The sequence below is a fragment of the Thermobia domestica genome, chromosome 5 (genome assembly GCF_964235325.1).
Source record: "Thermobia domestica chromosome 5, izTheDome1.hap1.1, whole genome shotgun sequence".
Classification (NCBI taxonomy): Eukaryota; Metazoa; Arthropoda; class Insecta; order Zygentoma; family Lepismatidae; genus Thermobia; species Thermobia domestica.
The window spans coordinates 235,915,218-235,936,910 of record NC_137458.1 but is presented as its reverse complement, the minus strand read 5'-3'; the positions used below and the strand labels follow the sequence as shown (position 1 = coordinate 235,936,910).

The 21,693-nt window shown below is 35.6% G+C and overlaps 1 protein-coding gene across 6 annotated transcripts in view; it reads right to left on the bottom strand.

Annotated features, from left to right (window-relative positions):
- The window catches only part of LOC145686461 (ankyrin repeat and SOCS box protein 14-like), a 150,709-nt gene that overhangs the window by 23,412 nt on the left and 105,604 nt on the right, over window positions 1–21,693 (bottom strand). For all 6 annotated transcript variants that reach the window (XM_081759786.1, XM_081759788.1, XM_081759790.1 and 3 more), the window contains 2 exons: window positions 11,364–11,483; window positions 6,712–6,920 (listed from right to left, as the gene is read on the bottom strand). In XM_081759786.1, the coding sequence (XP_081615912.1) occupies window positions 6,712–6,920; window positions 11,364–11,483 (329 nt within the window). The remainder of the gene's footprint in view (window positions 1–6,711; window positions 6,921–11,363; window positions 11,484–21,693) is intronic.

Here is a 21,693-nt window from a genome sequence, read left to right as displayed (position 1 = left end):
TATCTGTCCTCTAGGCACAAATCCCTTATGTACAATGCCCTTATTATCTTAAAAAGCAATGAGTAAAAACTTGAAATTGGATTTTGACTGGTGCAGGTTTTTGGATTATTGAGAGTTAGGAGAATATCACTTTGCACTCTGACATTATATCAACGGATCATACTGAAAATCCCATGTCTCATCACCAATAACGATATTCAGAAGGAAGTTAGGATCCCTATTTGCGGTATGATCAGTTCTTTGCAGTATCAATCCTGTCTTTTTGTTGGTAATCCGTTAAGGAATGAGGCACGAAACGGGCATAGATGTTCCTCTTGTCGAGATCGTTGATTATTATTTGCCGCACAGTTTCTTTATTTACGTGCAACTCCTCACAAAGGATTCGCAGTGTCGCATTTCGGTCTTCCGTGATCAGTGTACTCACTTTCTCCACCAATTCATATATTCTCACTGTCCCTACTGGACTTGATGTTAGTCGTCTTCAATTGACTCTCATCTCTGCCTGAAATGCCTGTGCCATGGAAATACACCCACATGGGATAAATAACTGGCCCTATACACTTGTTGCAGCATTTGATAAGTTTCTATAGCAGTTCTACCCAGATGCGCGCAAAATTTGATTTTTGCTCTTTGTTCTATGTTGAATTTAAGACGCAATTTAGCAACATCTGCCTACATTCATCACCTCAAACACGTAACTGTCACTCAAGATCAATATACTTGGTATTAGTTACTAATGAAGCACATTAAATGCCTCTTTTTTTGTTTGCACCACAGCTCACTTCCACAGCTGCGCCAAATATTATGAAGACAAAAAATTAGTCTCGATTTCAAATGCCGCACTGTGAATGTCTCGTATACTTTTATATGCATGTGCTGTTTAAATGGGATATACAATAATATGTATTTTAAATTGGCAATGAATGTTTATGATCATTATTGCACTGTTACATTATTATACTAGGATATATATTGTAAATTAACATCAAAATATTATTTCCATTCCATTGTTGTTTTTTTTTTTCTGTACTTCGAAGTACATTTATTCCAGAATGGCATATCATTCTTTTCTTTTCTTTTTGACTCGGTGTTCCTTTGTTTGAGTTAGCGTTTCTTCGAGGCTAGATTTTCTATTTTATTCTCTTCTACATATGAAAGTAACGTGGATTGTGTCAGTTGTTCCTAATATTGTTAGAAAAGACGTTTGAAACCCATTTGCTCTTACTGAATTTATCTAATTGTCAGAGTATGTGATGGGTGCAAAGCTCATTCCATAACTTGAAGCTGTTAATAGCATTGCTTTTTTTGAATTTTTGTATTGAGAATGTACAATAGTTCTACCCCTTTGTGATAGGTCCTGGTGAAAGGTGTTCTAACCTAATAGATGGTACTCTAAGAGATAGTCATGTTATCAGGAGAACATTATAGCAGCAGGAGGCAGTGAATATGTACTAGTGGATCGTAACTGGAGAATGTTGTGCCAATCACACGCACACCAATAAGGAACACATAAGACAATGTTTGCTGTTTAAATTTGATAAGGAGAGTGATGCGGCCTTGACATGCAACAACATTAGGCAAGTGTATGGTAAGGATGCAATTGACGAAAGCACATGTCATCGCTGGTTTTGCAAATTCAGAGACGGCGACAGAAGCTATCAAGATCAGCCAAGGTCTGGGTAACCATTAGCATTTTCCGAAGAGGATCTGGTCCAGGCCATAATAGTCAATCCGAATCCAATCGCAGAGGAATCAGCACAGGGCAACAATGGGAAGAAGGCTTGTAAAGCTGGGTTTCACCACAAAGTCTGATAGTTGGATTCCACATAATCTGAGTGCAACTCAACCAGAGAGGCGTGTCATCACACGGGTTTCCTTGTTTTCCCGCTACAGAAATGACCCTTTCTTGACACAGATTGCCACAGAAGATGAGAAGTGGGTTATGTACAGGAATGTGAAGAGTCGCAGAACTGTGTGTCACGAGGAATCAGACACAGAGGTCGAAGCGGCCAGGCCTTGTTAATCGTCAAGGGGTTATCACCTAATATGATGGCACGTCAGAAATTCACATACTGCTGCGATGACACGTCAGAAATTAATGGACTTTGGTTAGGAAGTTTCATTTCTCTGTCCTATTCCCCTGACTTGATCCCTATAGACTTCAATCTTTTTTGCGCTTTGCAAACCTCCTTCACTGAGGTGAGAAAGCCCTTGTTCATGTGGAGGATGTGAAAATTGTCTTATGTGAGTTCTCCAAATCTGCTGAGTTTATCAGTATTGGATTCATCTTCTACTGGAAACATGGCACGAGGTCATTGACAGTTCTAGGTGTTACTTTCTGTGTTGTTCGCACTTTCATATGCCCACCGAACACTGGTAGAACTTTTCCACGTACCCAACATTATCTTTGGAAGTATTTGACATTAAAAAAAAATAATAAAAATCTAAAATTGCATTTATAATTTTTTTAGGTTTCTCAAATGCTTCATGTACATTATGTTGAAATATACATTCTCTCCATCTCCGGGGAACCTTATTGTTATTTTATCATTGGGTTTCTGTTTGGTTCTGCGCCATACATTTTATTGCTCGTATATATATGTCGATAATTGTAGTTTATTTCATATACACCACTATTTAATTTTCATTACTACTTTATCTTTGTCTTCTATAATCCTGAATTCAAAATTATTGTGATTGCTACATAATCAGTATATCATGATCCGAAAACTTCAAGAGACAGTTTTGGAGGTTTTCATATTTAATTCTTCTTTGGAATTAAACTTACCTACATATTTTTGGAATAATCCAGAGGGCTGCAGTTTAAACATTTCGGAATCATGAATTTTGAACATAGCTAGCTACCAAAGGTTGTTTATATATACAAATATTACCATGCTGTATATTCATCTTCTTTTTCGAATTTATCCAAGTCTGCTTACGACATCTTGTGTTGGCTTTTCCTTTATCAAGCCACATTACATTTTATGCTTTGTGATTCCAGGCGTTGGTTTATTTAGCCGTTTACCACTACTTTATTATTTTTCAAATATCTCCCCAATTGTATGTAGCAGATACACTGGCCCGTATAATTTAAAATTAATTTGACTTATTTAGTTTTTAATAAAATAATTAGAGTACGTATCTTTGAAAGTTGGGTAGTTCTCTCATTCTTAAATGTACAATGTATGTGAATAGGGTATTTAAATTTCTTTTATATTTTTGTCAGTCAGTGGCAATACTGTTTGGACCTAGTGCTTTTCCGTTTTTAACCCTCGTACTACCAACGGGGGGTACTTTGTGCCCACCACAGTATGTTTTTTGTAATTACTCTTCTAATCGTTTCTTTAAAATTGTAAAAACAATATACATGTTATTGCTCAACGTGTTTAGTTTAAGCGTATACGATGGTGCAAATTGAATGCTAGTGTGTCTCATAAATGTGCTATCTTAAGTTGGTGGACACAAAGTAGGTAGGTAGGAGATGTGACTGATATTTAGAAGTGTCACTACTGACGACAATCTAATAAAAATGAACTGAAATGAAATCTTTAAGTTTTACGTCCCACGGTTAAGCCGGTTAGGTTAAAGGAAACGGTGATTATGAGAAATGGATGAAATGGTGGAATGAAGAAAATGGGAGGAAACGGGAGAACCCCGAGAAAACCCACGAGCACGGTGTTTGTCCACCACAAAGTCCACACGGACAATATATTAAAAAGCTATTAGTCTTATCCCGTGTACTGTTCACTTCAATCACTGTAGATTTTAGTGAGAGTTTCTAATTAGTTTTTTTTCGCGATATATTTAATCTTAACAAGTGGGTACAAAATGACCCCTCCACCTTGGTAATCCGCGTTACAAAAAATACCTGGGTAGTTCGAGGGTTAAGTCTGCAAAAAAATTTCCTCTAATTCTCCATCTGTCATTTGCTACGCTGCTTTTTATTAAATTTTACTTAATTTCTTCCCTTATTTTATTTCCTTCGTATCTTTATCTTCTTTTTCATCACCTGGTAGCAGTTTATTGCTTTGTATTATTTTCGTAGTTTCCGTTAAATTATTTGTGTGTGTGCTATTCTCTCAAGGTGGACAGATAGTCGTCTTCTCTCATTATGATTTATTTTTCACAGAACAATATTTACTCCATTTAGGCGAAGTTTTATTAACTATTCTGCTTATATTTTTTAGTACTTCTTTTAGAATTTTTGTTTCGTTTCTCCATATAGTTTATCTGTTCTCGTTGAATTTAGACCTATTGATAACTCGATGATTTTGTTCTTTGCTATGAGCTTTAAACTTGAAACTCCTTTTGTCCATATGTGGATTATACGTTCTTTTTCATTTTCATTGATGTTATTATTACTTTTCTATCTTCTTTGATAGTTGTATTGTATTTCATTTATAACCTTTTCTCTTTCCAAAAGTTTTCAATTAATTTTCTCCACATTACAATTTAAGATTTGACTTCCTACACTTATATTCTCATTGTCTTCTCATTGTCACTTATATTCTCTCTGGGAAACCCATTTCAAAGGTTATCATCTGTGGCTGCTTCCTGTTAAGTTTTCTATTGCTTGCAAGCTTTATTTCTTAGATTTCTTTTTATATGTTTATTGTCGGTTTAACATGCAGGACCGGATCCAGGATTTTCTGAGGGGGGTTGCACCAATAACTATCAGTACATTTGAATCAAATTTAATTTCTTTAAAATGCCTTTAGGCATCTGTGATGTGTATGAGGAACTGACTTAAACTATTGTGTTTAGCAAAACCGCTTTCTTTTAACACCGAAACGGAAACATGACATGAAATTTTAGGAACGTATTGCTATTTGACTGCCAGTTTCTCACTTTAGATAGTGTATATTCAGAACGGAGGGGGGGGGGGTGCACGTGCTCCAGTGTACCCCCCCTAAATCCGGCCCAGTTAACATGTACAATGGTATGCTCTTCTTGTGAATTGCTGTTATCTCCGATTATTAAATTTTGCCCTACGATTAATGATTCTAACCATTAATTCCTTTCATCTATTACGGTAAAATATCACAGACCAAAATTGACGTTGTGTCAGTTTTTCTTGTTCTTAATTATGCATTTCATATACACCAACCAATCCCTCAGTTATGACTATCTACCTAATAACGTATATGTCCTCCTTTTGCTTTCCGCAAAACAGCGATCCGATGTTACAGGGATATAAGGTGATGTCGGTAGTAGTTCGCTGTGGCCAATCAAATTCCGTGTCATGCGGCCTTTAACGCCAAAATAGAGGTGGTTGTGGGATTTCGAGAGACTGCTTGCGATATTTCATGGTATCACGCAGGTGCTCAATCTCGAGGTTATTCCGTTTATTTCCACATTCTCATTCCACCAATTCATTCATAATGATTCACCCTCATTAATCATTGTGTCCGTTATCGTAAAGGGCATAATCATTGAACATAAAAATAGAAATTTCATTTCACTTCTTTTCAGATTTAGATCCGGGGAATATGGAGACCATGGTAGGTGATGAAACTCAGCACAGTCATCTTAAACGTTTCCAAATTGACCGTGGTTATATTGGGTAGTCAGGTACTCTACCGTCCTGCGCTTCTAAACCTATACAGTTCTGAATGCGACCAATCTTGAGCCGTCTTCTGTCGTTTTGTCGATATTTCATCATCTGCCCTTGTTGGCACCAGTTTTTTTGCACTTTCACTACGGCTCTTCTAAAACATCTATTAGTGCAGCCGTTTTCGCGATTGATGGACCAGCCATTCTAGATATCACGATCTGATCTTTCTTAAGTCCTGATAAATCTTGGCGTTTACGCGCGAACTCTCACTACTGCCTGACCACATGGACGTGTAGCTATGCATCACCGGGTTGCATGCTACCCTATCACGAAATTCACGTGGAAACAAGGTCAAATCCACTGCTCGGAAGGTGGTCATAATTCAGTCTTCGGTCAATGAATATGTAGATGCTGTGTTCGTTAAGAAACGTTCAAATAATTTCAATTACGCAGATATCCGCATACACAATGGACACAAGAAATCTATTAAACTTACACTTCTGATCTCGTAATTTACCATTGTATAGTAGACGTGTGACTGCTGAGATTTAAAAAAAAAAAAAAAACGTTATAATAAACGATCTCTAAATTTATACTGAGTCGGGAAACTGGTAAGTAAAACCATGCTACTTCAATTTCTTTTCTAAAAGTGCTATTGTCAATTGAGTTCTTTGCTCCTTGTGTAATAATTACTATTACTACTATTCTATAATTTTAAATATTAGCATGTATTCATTATTTTGTACATACAATGATTTGCAACGTCTTTTCGTATGTATCTGCATGCATGTGTCTACAGGCCTTCTAATTTATTATAACATTTAGGTGAATAATAATGAAAATTTATGTTATAAAAATTGCTCTTTTTGGTAATTTGTACAAACATAAAAATCGGATCATATAGTCTACTCTCTGATTCTTTTCTATTAGCAATTTATTTTCAATACTTTAATTATACCAATCAACAGTATTCATGCTTTGGAATAACCGGTAAAGAATTTAATTAAGTCGTACTTCGAGTTCTGCTAATAAAAAGAAACATATTTATAATATCTTGAAATAAATTAATTCAACTTTAATTTCGTGCGTATTATTTATTTCATATCGTTATTTGGAATAAGAAGTCAAAACTCAAGTTAATTATGAGTTCTTACCTGCTTTGATTAAAAGTGGCAACAAATCTATAAAATCGTCATCATTATATATACTCAACAGAATATAAAGAGAAGAACTTCTCTCATATTTGACAGGAAGATTATAATACAGCAGACCAGGTTGAACTGCATTGACCCAAGGAAGTTCCTTACCAAAATAGATTTCTTTATCAAGTTTAGCATCTGCTAGAATTTCCAAGCATTCTTTGCTGAGAAAGAAGATAAATGTTAGCATTGGATATAACACATGAATCAGACTGGAAATGTTCTGTCATGGTTCAAAGCTTATTTTAATTTTAACAACATAAAAACAAGCAAAAAATTCACGAGTTAGAAGTCCCCACAAATACGATGAGTTAGGACAAAGGCTCACGAGAAGTGTCAGCAGTTGGGACAAAAATTAACCAATCAACAAGCGTTTATAAAAGCATTGTTTTTAAAAGTTTTTTTATCGTTATTATTTTTTTTTAAAAGTTTTAATTCAATGTTCTACAATTCCTTCACTTGAAAATACTACTTGATTCCAATGTGTGAGCTGTCATATGTTATTGTTCAAGGACATTTTACAATACTTACAATAGTTCATTCAAAATTTTTGAAAAAAGATATAAAAACTGTGAATGCTCATACTTGTTGATATAAAATCAACGGAACGCCTAGTCGTCTGCAATCAATCACACTTGTGTGAAAGTTTGGATTTTACAAGAAACAGATGCCTGATAATTTATTCTAAATAATTACAGTAAAACGATAAACAAAAACGTAGATCACATGTGAATATTGTATTGTCATCAGGTTTACATATCTGTACACAATTTCAGTGCTCTACTTGGTATAGGAGTTTAAGTTTTAAGATCTGACCCTAACAAACAAACACAAAAGTAACCTAATAAAAGCATTCTAATAATTTTTCACTTGAACCTTAATAGCAACTAATATTACGTAATAAGTAAAAGGTGCGTATTTTTGACGAGTTTTATTTTCGAAAGAACATATCGTGTATCAAATTCTTCAAATTCAAACCCTTTAGAAAAAACTTTACTATTAGTAGGCAATTCCATATAATTAACTTCTATATGCCTTAAATTGATACCTTTTTCGTTAAATCTAACTATATAAAACCCATTCAAACGAAAGCTCAATTTCAATATACATTTAAACACGACTTCAGTGCTACGATAGAACACGAGGTACTTAAATACTGTTAAATATTCTTCAATGAAAACTACGTCCGCAAAAATCCCTCTTATAAAGGAAGAAAATTCTTTTATTAACCCGACTCGATCTATTAATATAAACAAAAAGAACCTTCTGTTACACTCTAAAGTCGACGATGTAAACTCTTTATAAAGCTGAAAAGAAAATAAGGTGTACGGAGATATGGAGACACAAACACTTAAAAAACCGAAATCTACGTTGCCAGTCGAAAAAAAAAATCACGCTCCGTATTATCTTTTTTCTTTAATACTTGAATTCAACAATAAATAGTATTATTAATCTAATTAAACAAATTATCACTACTCAAATTCTTATGTAATGCACTCGTGATCGTTACAAGATGTTGCAGTGGTGTATGTACACGTACACCTTAAGGAAAATAACTTAAAACATCCTCTTCAAATATATTTTCTGCTCATTTAATAAAAGCAATTTCAGCAGCGAGTATTATTCCTGCCCGACTTGCTGAAAAGTTCATATGGCGACGGGTTATGGCAGAAAATCGTAACGAATGGTGAGAAATAATTCTGTCGTTATCCTGGTAACAACAACTAGTGAGTTCGGCCAAGTAATGAGTCTATGAGTCTTAGGTAAAAGTTTGAAGAGCAATGTTTCAAGAGAAGATTATGTTGGTGGTATAATGGAAGCACAAGAGTCCTATCACTGAGAGTTTCTTCTACATGATCTTACAATCGATAAGAACATGCATGTTGAATTCTTTATATGCTGTTTGTCATCGGTCTCATGAATAATGAACTTTATATATATATATATATATATATATATATATATATAATAATTGTAATCAACAAGACACGTGTGGTTTACAAGAAGACTACGGATTTTGGTAACCTGGAAACTTTAATAGGGATTTCCTCCTTTTCACCATATGAATACGCAACTTTTCTGCATTATTTCGACATTGTAGCTCAATAAAAGGTAAATGTAACTTTTACAAATAAAATGTAAAAGTTACGTTTAAGAATTAGAACTTTCAGCTATTGTTAGCACTGCCTATTGTTATTTAAAAGTAGAAATATTTGATCATTTATTGTCTGTAATGATTTTAACATCATTCGACCAATGTCAATTGTATAATTTCAAGCCCTAGTTTGCTACCTTGGTACTGCACGAGGTGTAAGAGGATAGCGTTTTTGCTTAAATTCACTACTCTATTACTCTAAATGTAGTTGAGTCTCAGTCACAATTTCCTTGTGAGATATTCCTATTGGTATAAAGAACATCCTGTAAAATTTTCAGTTGTTTTCATTCAGTCCCTTTTTAGATACTGACCTGAGAAAATTGACGTTAAAGGGCTTTCGGGCATTTTGGAAAAGCTCTAGAAAAAAATTAATGGATTCTCAAATTAAAACTTGTACTGTAGGTAGTTATGTAATTATTCAACACAAAAGTAACATATCATTAGCGAGTCTTCTTTTCTTCATAAAACTAATGGTCTTCAAAATTAACGATTTATATATTTTGTCCGAGTTTTTACAGTAAAGAGTTTGGCTGACTCTCTAGCATGATAGAAAAATTAAAATAAGGTATACCTGAAGTTCATTTTATGCTGAACACACTGGTTTTTGAATTATTCTGATATCTTTAAAAATAGCTCGGTAATTAAACTTTCCGGAAACCACGTTTTTTATTAAAATTTGCCCAACCTCCATTTTAAAAACGGCTGCCAGAAAACAAATATGGCATGTAAATTTTTTTCAACAGTGTTTTGTGACTACCTATAGGGAACCCATGACAAGAAAATCAGAAAAATAAAAAAATGTTGAGCAACATTGCCTGGTGATTTGAAATGGATTGACCCATTTCTAATAATTTTTTATTGGCAGGAACTAGCTAATTCATTCTCATTTGCTAGCAAGTATATTCTCATTTGAATTCAATACAGATTATAGCAGACATGAGAATAATTTCATTTCACTTAAACTATCCATACCAACCTACCAACTTTTATTTTAGACTTTCAAACTAAGTTATGCATAGGTATCGGAAATCTTATAGAATGACTATGTTTGTCTGTCTGTCTGTCAACATATGCCAGAGCAAAAACGGTAAGAGGTATCGAGAAGAGATTTTTGGAATCAATTCAGTGTCCAAAAAGGAAGTTCCATCTTATCCGTTAATCCTCTATTCAAACCGGAAGCAGTAGAAATTAACCATGTCTGATTTTAACGTTGATCGCAATACATCAGTAAACGGGGAGAGTGCGACAAACTTTTTTTAAATCTATTCAGCACTTTAAGAGAATACACTTCCTTTATCCGCATCTCTCAATTAAACCCGGAAGCAGTAGAAATCTACTATTACTTCCGATTTCAATGCCAATCTCACAGAGCACAAACGGTACGTGATAGCAACAAGCTGCCTTTTAGAATCGATTCGGCTTCACAATAGTAGTTTTCATTTCTTCCGTTAACTCTATTCAAAATGAAAGTGGAAGAAATTAACAATTTCCGGTTTCAACGTCGATCGCCATAGAACAAATACGGTACTTGATAACGACAAACGATTTTCTGCAATCGATTACGCGTTTAAAGATCATGTTTCATCTCCGATTTTATTCCTCTAATGTAAGCGGAAGTTGTAAAAATCTACCATCACCTTCACCTTTAGAGCAAAAAGCCTAAGAGACAGCTAGAAATGGCTTCACTATCCCTGTATTATAACTGGAAGTTAAAGATCTACTACGATGAGTTTCAGTATTGAGTTCGCGTAGTTTGGAAGTCTACCTTAGTTTCACAATGTAAAACGGAACTCATTTGTTAATAATTATTATACTTACGAGAAAGTTGTGATTTGTAGCTCTTGAGGTTGCTTTTCGTGTTAGTTGTGTGAATCTTTGTACTCACACATCAAAACGAAATACCGCACTGCTTATTAACAAAGCTGTATATGGTTTCATTTTAGAACAATTTTAAACGTTTAATGTACTACTTAAGTGTCGCATGAGAGAACCTTGGCATTGTTCTTTCCCAAATTCTCTGAATATTTCTTTTTGTCTTCCTTGTATTATGAAAAGTTTCACAGATACTATTTTCAATGTGACGTATACGAGCAGAAATTTTGAGCTTTACGTAGAACACACACACAAAAACACTTACTAATAATTAGATAAATCTATAACATTGCTGTAACAAATAAAACAATAATAGCTTAAACTAATCAACCTTCGAAGAGAAAAAAAGTTCTAGATATGAACTTTCAATTAATTGACTGAATCTGTTAATCCTATTAATTGTGATAGTTCTGAAACGATGTTCCGAATACCGAACTATTTTTAGCTTATATGCTAAAGAAAATGTTAATTCTATTTCCGTAAACCCACAGTTTTGTAAATGTTCTAATACCCAAACACTTGAAAAGAATTACTCTAAACAAACAAACAAAAAACACTTTAAAAGAATCAAATAACTTACCAGTTTTTACCAACGCTAAGTGCACAATCCACTAATCTCATTAATCTTGAATTTTCAGGTGAAGCAAAAATGTTACGAAGAACCGTAGAGTCCATTTTTTCTAACAAAATTTTCACAACTCTGCAAATTAAGAAGTTTTCAATGCAAAACTGGAAATAGTTCACGCACAGTGTTTTGACATTGTCCAGTTAGAAATGGAATAAAGTAATGTGACAGGCGATACAAAATTTATAAATTATTAAACTTAAAATTACTTATTTTCTATTACGGATTTCGTGCGCGTTCCAAGGGTAAAGGTTCGTGTAAACTACTTATTGCAATATTAAATACCGAAATCAGATTAGTACGACAAATAGGTAAAGCATAAATAATGAATGTTCGTAACATTTTGTATATATTGAAATGTGAAACAGGTTGGATGTGACTCATGGAATGCCCTAATTAGGTTTACATCTTTAACTTTTATTTTGATTCTGATAATCGTATTTTGAATTTTTATCTTTTACTCTTCTTTATATCACTTTTTAGCACTAGAAGTATATGACAAGTACACCTTACAGCTTTACGAGAGATCCGAATTACGTGTGCTCCAAATGGAAATTAAATGTTACTTAGATTTATCATATTTTGAAATGCCAAAGTGAGGGCACACTTCCATCTGGCTAACTCGTTATATATAAACTTTCGCAATAATAAGACCAATAATACCAAATATAATTACGGTGAGCCTACACTTAACTATCTAATATTTAAACATAGCACATTTAAGTATGTTCACGAAAAAACAGCATAGCAAGCGTAGCAAAACGAACACAACGCATAGATATGGATAGAAAGAAAAAAGAAACCAATGCAACGCGCTCAAGAGCGACTATCATGTCAAGATAGTCAGTGTCTACATTTTTAATTGAGCGTTGTTACCAATTAAAAGGAAGACAATACTGTTGCGAGATATTCATTTCATTCATATGAACCAAGGACAGGTAAATCTTGGAACTGAAACCAAGAACCTGCAGATGGCACTGTCGCAGTGCTAGCACAGAGTCAGATGAGCGTACCATTGAGTGCCCAGCAAGTATGGAGAGAAGAGGTGTTTTGAATTCATAGTAAAAGGAGCAAATATGAACGGTTGTGCGGTATGAATGCGTTCCTGGAACGTCGAATGCTAAAACCCAAAACCGATCGTGAAGATGTATGAAATGAAATATTTCAATTTAAAGTCCGACGATTGTGCCCTTTAGGTTAAAAGAGACGATGTTTAGGGCAACTGAATGATGATGGAAGAATTGGTGGAATGAGAAAGTGGGAGGAAACGGGAGTATCCCGAGAAAACCCATGGACACGATGTTATAAACCACAAACTTACTTGACTGGGGATCGTACCGGGGTCCCATGCACCAGAGGTAAGTGCTCTATCCCAGAGCCACCGTACCCCCTGGGAAGATTACTTGACTGGGGATCGTACCGGGGTCCCATGCACCAAAGGAGAAGTGCTCTACCCCAGAGCCACCGTACCCTCTGGGAAGATTACTTGACTGGGGATCGTACCGGGGTCCCATGCACCAGAGGTAAGTGCTCTACCACAGAGCCACCGTACCCTCTGGGAAGATTACTTGACTGTGGATCGTACCGGGTTCCCATGCACCAGAGGTAAGTGCTCTACCTCAGAGCCACCGTACCCTCTGGGAAGATTACTTGACTGCGGATCGTACCGGGATCCCATGCACCAGAAGTAAGTGCTCTATCCCAGAGCCACTGCACCCCCTGGGAAGATTACTTGACTGGGGATCGTACCGGGGTCCCATGCACCAGAGGTAAGTGCTCTACCACAGAGCCACCGTACCCTCTGGGAAGATTACTTGACTGGGGATCGTACCGGGGTCCCATGCACCAAAGGAGAAGTGCTCTACCCCAGAGCCACCGTACCCTCTCGGAAGATTACTTGACTGGGGATCGTACCGGGGTCCCATGCAACAAAGAAGTGCTCTACCTCAGAGCCACCGTACCCTCTGGGAAGATTACTTGACTGCGGATCGTACCGGGATCCCATGCACCAGAAGTAAGTGCTCTATCCCAGAGCCACTGCACCCCCTGGGAAGATTACTTGACTGGGGATCGTACCGGGGTCCCATGCACCAGAGGTAAGTGCTCTACCACAGAGCCACCGTACCCTCTGGGAAGATTACTTGACTGGGGATCGTACCGGGGTCCCATGCACCAGAGGTAAGTGCTCTACCACAGAGCCACCGTACCCTCTGGGAAGATTACTTGACTGTGGATCGTACCGGGTTCCCATGCACCAGAGGTAAGTGCTCTACCACAGAGCCACCGTACCTTCTGGGAAGATTACTTGACTGGGGATCGTACCCGGTTCCCATGCACCAGAGGTAAGTGCTCTACCACAGAGCCACCGTACCTTCTGGGAAGATTACTTGACTGGGGATCGTACCCGGTTCCCATGCACCAGAGGTAAGTGCTCTACCACAGAGCCACCGTACCTTCTGGGAAGATTACTTGACTGGGGATCGTACCGGGGTCCCATGCACCAGAGGTAAGTGCTCTACCACAGAGCCACCGTGCCCTCCATGTGAAGATGTATGGTCCACATGTCATGTAAAGGGGAGTGACCATATGATGGACACACCGAGACCTGAATGGACGTCAACAGCCACTAGAGAGCAGAACATCGGAGTGTGGATGAAATGATTCAAGCGAACAGACGCGACCCAGTCAATGAGGTCGCCAGAGAACTTGGAAATCAGGCAGGAGTTTGTCCTATGCAAAACACGCATTTTTTTTTCCAAGACGAGTTTCAAACCTTGTAAATCCTTACAACAGACGCAAGAACGTTCTTTGTTCTTTGAAAATAAAGTGCACCTTGTTCTTTATTTTCTCAATATATTATTTGCCTTGCATAAACATCTCGGTTCATAGCACCCAAGGGAAACTGATTTTCCGACTTATCCTCAAACATGTTAGATTAGAACAATTATTAAATTGGTGCGAATGAAATTTTCATTTGGAAATCTGGTGGGGAAACTCGCATACACTCTATGAGCTACAGTACGAAACCTTTCCTCACTCACTGTATTTTCCCGATATTTCTCCCACTCACTACCATCTCTTCATGGCATCTCAATCAAGATTTTCCATGATGATCGGGCGGCGCAACGTGCGATGGAGGATTTCTTTGCATCGTAGATCCCAGACTTGTTTCGCCACAAATTCCTGTCATTGGCTGAGAGATGGCAAAAGTGTATGGTGTAGACGGCAGCTATTTAAATTAACCAGATATTGTAGTTCTACTTTTTCTGGCCTTTGAAAATGACCACTGGGTGGATATTTCATTCGCACTAATCTAATAGAACAACAGAACGCAGACAGAACGCTATTACGTGGTATATAATAACACATAATATTATTATAAATAAACTCCTATAATTTGAGTTATATCGTTGTTGGATTAAATCAAGAAAAAATCAATCATTGAATTCTGATAAAAACGTGTTCGAGAAAATTTAGCAACCTATCTTTCATTCCAAAGTAATGTACTCTTCATTGGTTTGCTTTTGGTTGGTTCCTGAAATTGAGCTTCCCTTTTATGCATGGAGGCAATACTAAACGTGGACCTACAGTTAAGCTGAATCAGAACTACCGTAATATGCGTTCAGTTTTTTCACACAAAGAATGGAATCGAGGACTACGCGCATCAAAGACGCGAGCAAGCCACTAGACCACCGAAGAACGCTCATTTACTTTTTAAGTTCATAACTGATATTAAATCTAACGTGAATATTTTGGTGTGCCTGAGATCCCTACTTGCAAAGAAAATACGAAAAAATCCTATTTACTGCTGTAATTCGAATGTCTTCAGAAAATATGTGAGTGATCTGTTTTCATGAGAATGTAAAAGCACATTTTTCTCAAATAATAAATATTTTTCTGATCAGAGTATATAGTTATTTATTAAAATAAAAATAGGTCGTAACAGTTTCAATAACTTAAGGTTCTCTTCATCAGACATTAACTGGCAGAAATATCTGCATAACACTAAATTTTTATTGTTGCATAATTCTAATAGTTTCATTCTATAATTTAACAGTTTGTGTGTTTAACTACAGTAGTTTCTTGAAGTTAATAAAAACTTAAATAAATATTATTTCAATAAATTATTCCAAATATCAGTTATTTTGGAGTTTCGCCTAAATTCAATTTTCTATCATATAATTTTATGTTTATTGTTTCTCTTAATAATTTTTCATATGTGTAATTTTTCATAATAATAATAGTAAAAGAAAAAGAGAAAATAATAATTACAAAAACCTGTTATACTAAAATGTAAAATGAAACAGTAGATTATAATATCTGATTATTAAATATTAAAAAATTAAAATTATAAAATGAAAATTAAAATTATACAACAATAATAATTTAATGTTATAAAAATATTTTTGCTAGTTTCTGTCTGATGAAGATAACATTAAGTTATTGAAACTGTTACGACCTATTTCAATTTTAATAAATAAGTATATAAACTGATCAGAAAAGTATTATTATTGGAGTAATAGTTTCAAAGTCAAGATGGAAGAAGTTACACATTTTTCTAACATTTTTTTTCAAAATTTTAATAAAAATGAATTCTTTGATAAATATTTCTGTTTTTCAGTGCTTTTGAATTTGCTCAATTAATAGAAAATAGGCCGTAAATCTGTATTCAGGTAATTTTTTATAAATAATCTGTAGAAATTCACTTTAATCCAAGAGTGAGGATCTTTTTTTTAGTTTTAAAGGCCACATTAACAATGCCAATTTCCCAAGAAGGTTTAATATGATTGTTTTGAACAGACTTAATCCCAGTTCTCGAGCTAAGTGAGCTTTGTGGTGGACAAACATTGTGTCCGTGAGTCTTTTCGGGGTTCTCCGTATCCTCTCACTTTTTCATTCCACCATTTCATTAAATCTCGTCATTGTTTCACTTAACTTTGGAGCATAATTGCGGGATGCTGAAGAAACAAACAGCTACATTAAAGAAACAAGAAAACTATAGATTATTGAAAGAAAACTATAGAACTAGAAAGACGAATCAAAAAAATCAGTAATTCAATGTTTAACATATATAAAGGATGTTTCAAAACACACCGACTACATTTGGGAGATGATTCCTGACACCAAGATAAGACGAAAAGTAGAGATCAACCTGGGTACACAAGTGCTTCCTTTCGGAGTTATAGGCTGCGGAAAACATGAAAAAATGAAATTTAAACATCCATAGTTCCAAAACTATGGGATCTACCATAGTCGGGTCAAGACTTCACTTAGAAACTAGTACGTGCCCTATCTAAATATCCAAGTTCCAGAATCCTGCGGTACTTCCACAACAATTTTTATAGAGGTAGTTGGTGAGTACTTCAAATTAAATGCCCGTAGCAAAACTCCCTCTATAAAAATTGTTGCCTGAGTACCTTAGGATTCTAAAACCTGTATTTTTGGATAGCGAATATATTAGTTCCTACGTGAATTCTTGGCCCGACTACGGTAGGTCCCACAGTTGTGGAGCTATGGACCTTTAAAGCTCATTTTTTTATATTTTCGTCAGCCTATAACTCCAAAAGGAAGCACTTGTGCACCCAGGTTGGTCTATACTATTTGTTTTATCTTAGTGTCAGGAATCACCTCCCAAACATTGTTATATTTGCATTTGTATTTGTATTTGTATTTATTTTCATCCTTTTTCATACAAATTGTTCACAACGTGAACGTATGAGTTGGACACGTCATAAGAGCACTGAATGTGTACATATGTATATTAAAACTAGGGAAGCATGTCTCTGGCTTATAATTTTCATTGAGACTTTGGAATACGAAAGAAACGTGGTTCAACTAATAGTTATGTAAAATTTAGAAAAATGACCAATCTTTCATTTTCATCTTTCTCTGTTTTATTTGAATACTGATGAATATGCATTTTATATATTTTTCAGGTTACAAACAATAACTAGACCTCACTCGTTACCACGTATGATTAGAGTTTGAGGTTTTGTGTCCTTATGCAGTATCGAGTTTATGAAGAACGGACGCTCACTGCTTGACCATTGCTAGGAACAATACAAATTGGCCCATAACTTATGGGACCATGATTGAGAACATCCACTTACCGATATGTGAATGCAGATATTAATTAGTCCAACTTTTATTGTCAAAAGATGGTTGGGATTCTTCTCCTTACAAAGAAATGGGAAGTGATAAACCAAAAAAGAACATGTAAAGCAATATAGAAAATGGAATGAAATTTGTAAATCTACATCCATGGCTATGTCCTTCAGTCTAAATGAGATGAATGATTTAATGCAAGTGAATGATTATGAACTGGTGAATTGAGAATATGGGAACTCCGAAAAAAGCCTACGAACACGATGTTGTCCACCAACTTGAATGACCGGGGATCGAACCAGGGACCATTCATACAAGAGGTGCAATCAATATGAATAAAAGACATGAAATGCATCCAAGTTGCTATGAGTGCAGAGTTCTGATCACATCAGTAAGGCATATGGCCACCTCGGACAGCATATCTGTTCAGCATCTGTTTTAGCTCAGGAAAACCTAGAGTATGTTGTCCTTTTGTATACTTAAGTGCACTTTTGAGAGTTTTGAGGGTCAGGAGCGGTGAATTCCTATGTGCAACTCACTTTCTGAGAGTATTGTAAGCATACTCGATGGGATTAAGGTCTGCGAATGTGCTGGCCAATCCATACAGTTGATCCCTCACTCTTCAGCGTCTCTGTAGCTTGGATAAGTTTAAAAAAAAAAAATCTACGTTTTACGTTCCACGGATATACTGGTTAGGCTAAAGGAGATGGTGATTATGAGAAATGAAGGAAATGGGGAATGAACAAAGTGAGAGGAAACGAGAGAACCCCGAGAAAACCCACGCACAGGGTGTTTGTCCACCACAAAGTTCACTTGGCGCGAGCTGGGATCGAATCAAGGACCCCGTGCACCAGAGGCGAACGCTGTACCACTGAGCAATCCCGGCCTCTTGGATAGTTTTGTGTGGGCGCGTGTTGTCATTCATGTAAACAACGTTAGGACTCACTGCACCACGGAAAAGACGAAAATATCTAGAGGTTTGTGCGGACGGGTTCGATTCCCGGTGGGGTCACTCGGTCGAAAAAGTGTAACAGCTTTTTCAGGCCAGCCACCCTGAATGAGGTTTTCCTGGGTTTTCCTCATTCACACCAGGCAAATGCCGGGGTGGTACCTAACTTATAGGTCCCAGGCCGCTTCCTTCCTTTCCCAATCCTTTCTTCCTTCCCTTTCCCCGGATTGTGTGCTCGCCGAGGGACGTCATCCCTCAAATCGTGAAGGGCTACATGGCCTTAGATGCCGAAAGTCCAGAAATCCAAATCCTAAATCCTAGGTTTGTGCGGATATAAAATATTGCATCCGCATCCGTATCGCATACGCAGATGATGAGGTAGCAAAAAGAGCAATAAAAGAACAACTCTCTCGTGTCATTTCTTGTTCTTTTTCTGCCACTGAGTCACAAGCTTCAAACACACTTACTTTGATTTTAGTTATTTTTCAACCGGTTTAAAAACTTTTAATTTAGTTATTTTTCAACCGGTTTAAAAACTTTTAATTCAAAACAAGCGTTTCTTAGTTCCCTTTCCACTGTCATCACAAATTTCATAGCGTTTCTTTAGGTAGGGAAAAGATATAGGCAACAATATCCGAAACTTTATCCGCTATCCGCACAGAAAAGAAATATATATCCGCAGATACCCATTTTGATACAGATATCCGCATCTGCGCAGACCTCTAAAAATATCCTTTCATGATTTTGATAGATAGATATCATTTTACAGTAACGGATTCTGCATCGAAGATGTGTAGTGGTGTTCTCCAGATTATTATTTTTCATTATCCCGATTATAATATAGCTCCAGGACCTAGAACTTGTTACATTTACGGATGTGCTGCGGATGATATCGTTCTTCCCGTTCTCTGCATACTATGTGATGTCCAGAATCACTTGCTGCCCAAAACCATGATTTATCTGAGACCAATATATTGAATCATCTTCCTTGGTCCCAGTCACGATATTCCCTACACCACTGTAATTTCATACAATGGTGGGCGGGGATAATAGAACACATTACACTGGCTTCCATGCATACAACCGAACACTAATCAGTTGTCATGGAATTGTTCTAGAGGACACATGGACACTAGAAATACCGGCAAATGCATAAGCAATTTGGATTGGAGTGGTAAATTGATTAATTTATATTAACTATCCTATGTATCTATCATATTAAACTGTTATACATCTTTAACGACTGAGCTCCTCTTCGTTATATGCATAAAGCACGCGTTTTTGGTGTGGGAGAATTAGATTCGATTCCTTGTTGGAGCTTAAATAGTTCGGATCCCCGTTAAGCTACAGGTCCACGTCTCATATAGCCTCAGTGCTGTAAAAAGACGCTAAAATAAAAATCAACCAACAAACTTTCCACAATTTCCGCCATAGACACGAACAGTTATTCTTCTCTAAAGAGGCTTTCTGAAGTCAGGAAATGTCAGTCTTTGATACGTCCATCAGATGTGCAACGTCTGTGACATTTTCTCCAATGGAATGTGGTACTCCCATGCTAATGAAATACACACGATCAATACTGAAATGTATGACAAAGTTTTTGTTTTTGAATGAGTGCCATGACCCTAGTAAGATGCGATTACAGGTTGAGCGTTAATGAGGTCTTTTTAAGTGTTTATGTGCACTCGGTTGAGTAATGCAATTTACCATGAATATACTAGTATTGTTTTTGGTGGTGAAACGCTGAGGTTTTGGGTGAGTAGGCATATAGTTAAGAAACATTTATATTAGTATTATTACAAATTAAAGCATACAATTTTTATTTAACATTTACACTGTAGGCTTTTTTTTTTTTTTTTTTTTTTTTTTTTTGACAAGTTATGGTTTATGAAGATAAATTTGTTGGCAAAGTTAGAACTTGTGTAAGAGAATGAATAAGAACTATTTGTATGCAATGTTACAGAGCGGAAAAAAAAGCTTATGTTATATTTAGTATGAATATTGAAATTTAATGTATAATTAAAGTTATGAAAATTGTTGTGATGACTTATGATTATAACTTGAAATAACACTTTTCTTTTTTTATTTGAGAGAAGAATGGTTTTGAACACAATATAAAAGATTAACTTATGTTTAAATATTTATATGTAGTGAAAATGAACGTTGGCTATGTATATGGAGTTTTGAACAAGCGTACTTTTTAAATTGATATTTGTAATTAATTTTAAAGTTAAATGTTATATAGTGAAAATTTACTACATTGATTTTATTTGCAATGAGATATATGACTGACAAGTATTTTTACAATAAATTGTTAATGTTTTTTGTTTTTTTTATTTATGTAAGCATCATAATGTTAAATATTATTATTTTTTATATTGATGTTTTCGTCGTAACTTTTTAAAAGTTGATTTTTGTTTTAGTTTTTTGTAGTACTGTATTATACATTTTTTAAATAGTTGAATGGCATGCATGGAATTGAGGGAAATGGAACGAGGGGGGGTAGGGCTTGATTTGAAAACATGAATTTTTAAAAGGTATAGATAATTTTATTTTTGTAAATTTTTATCCCCTAACAAAAAGGAATTTTTACACTAATTATATATCATGTTAAAAGAAAAATATTTTTAATTGAGCATTGAGATGTTATATGTTAGAGGTTTGTTTTGAGTATTTATAGCACTAGTAGTGATAGAGTGTTTTGGTGTTGAAGTAGTGATTGGAATAGGCAATGTATTTGAGGTGGTGGAAGGAGAAAGAGGGAGAGGAATTGGGCTGTTGGATTGATTGGGAGATTTAGATAAAGAAGTTTTTTGTATTGGAGGCAAATTGTGTAAGAGTTGTTGTTGAATTGTTTTTGCACCATTGGTATTTTGAATGGTTGGACATGGAGCATATGACGATTGTGATTGTTGTTGGAATAGGATTGAAGTTTTACTTTTGGTATAGTAGTAATGAAAATAACAGAAGATTGTGATAATGTTAATTATTAGTAAAACTAACATTATAATTGTGATAGTTTTATTTTGTATGACGTTTTTGGAGAAGCATAGCTGCTCGTAAGGGATGAATAGAGGATTATTACGATAAATTTTTTCAAAGAAAGGAAAATGTGTTTTAGGACGGGGTTTTGAAATGAAAGTTATAGGGAAAACGTGAAAACGAAATTTTGATATTATATATATATATATATATATATATATATATATATATATATATATATATATATAT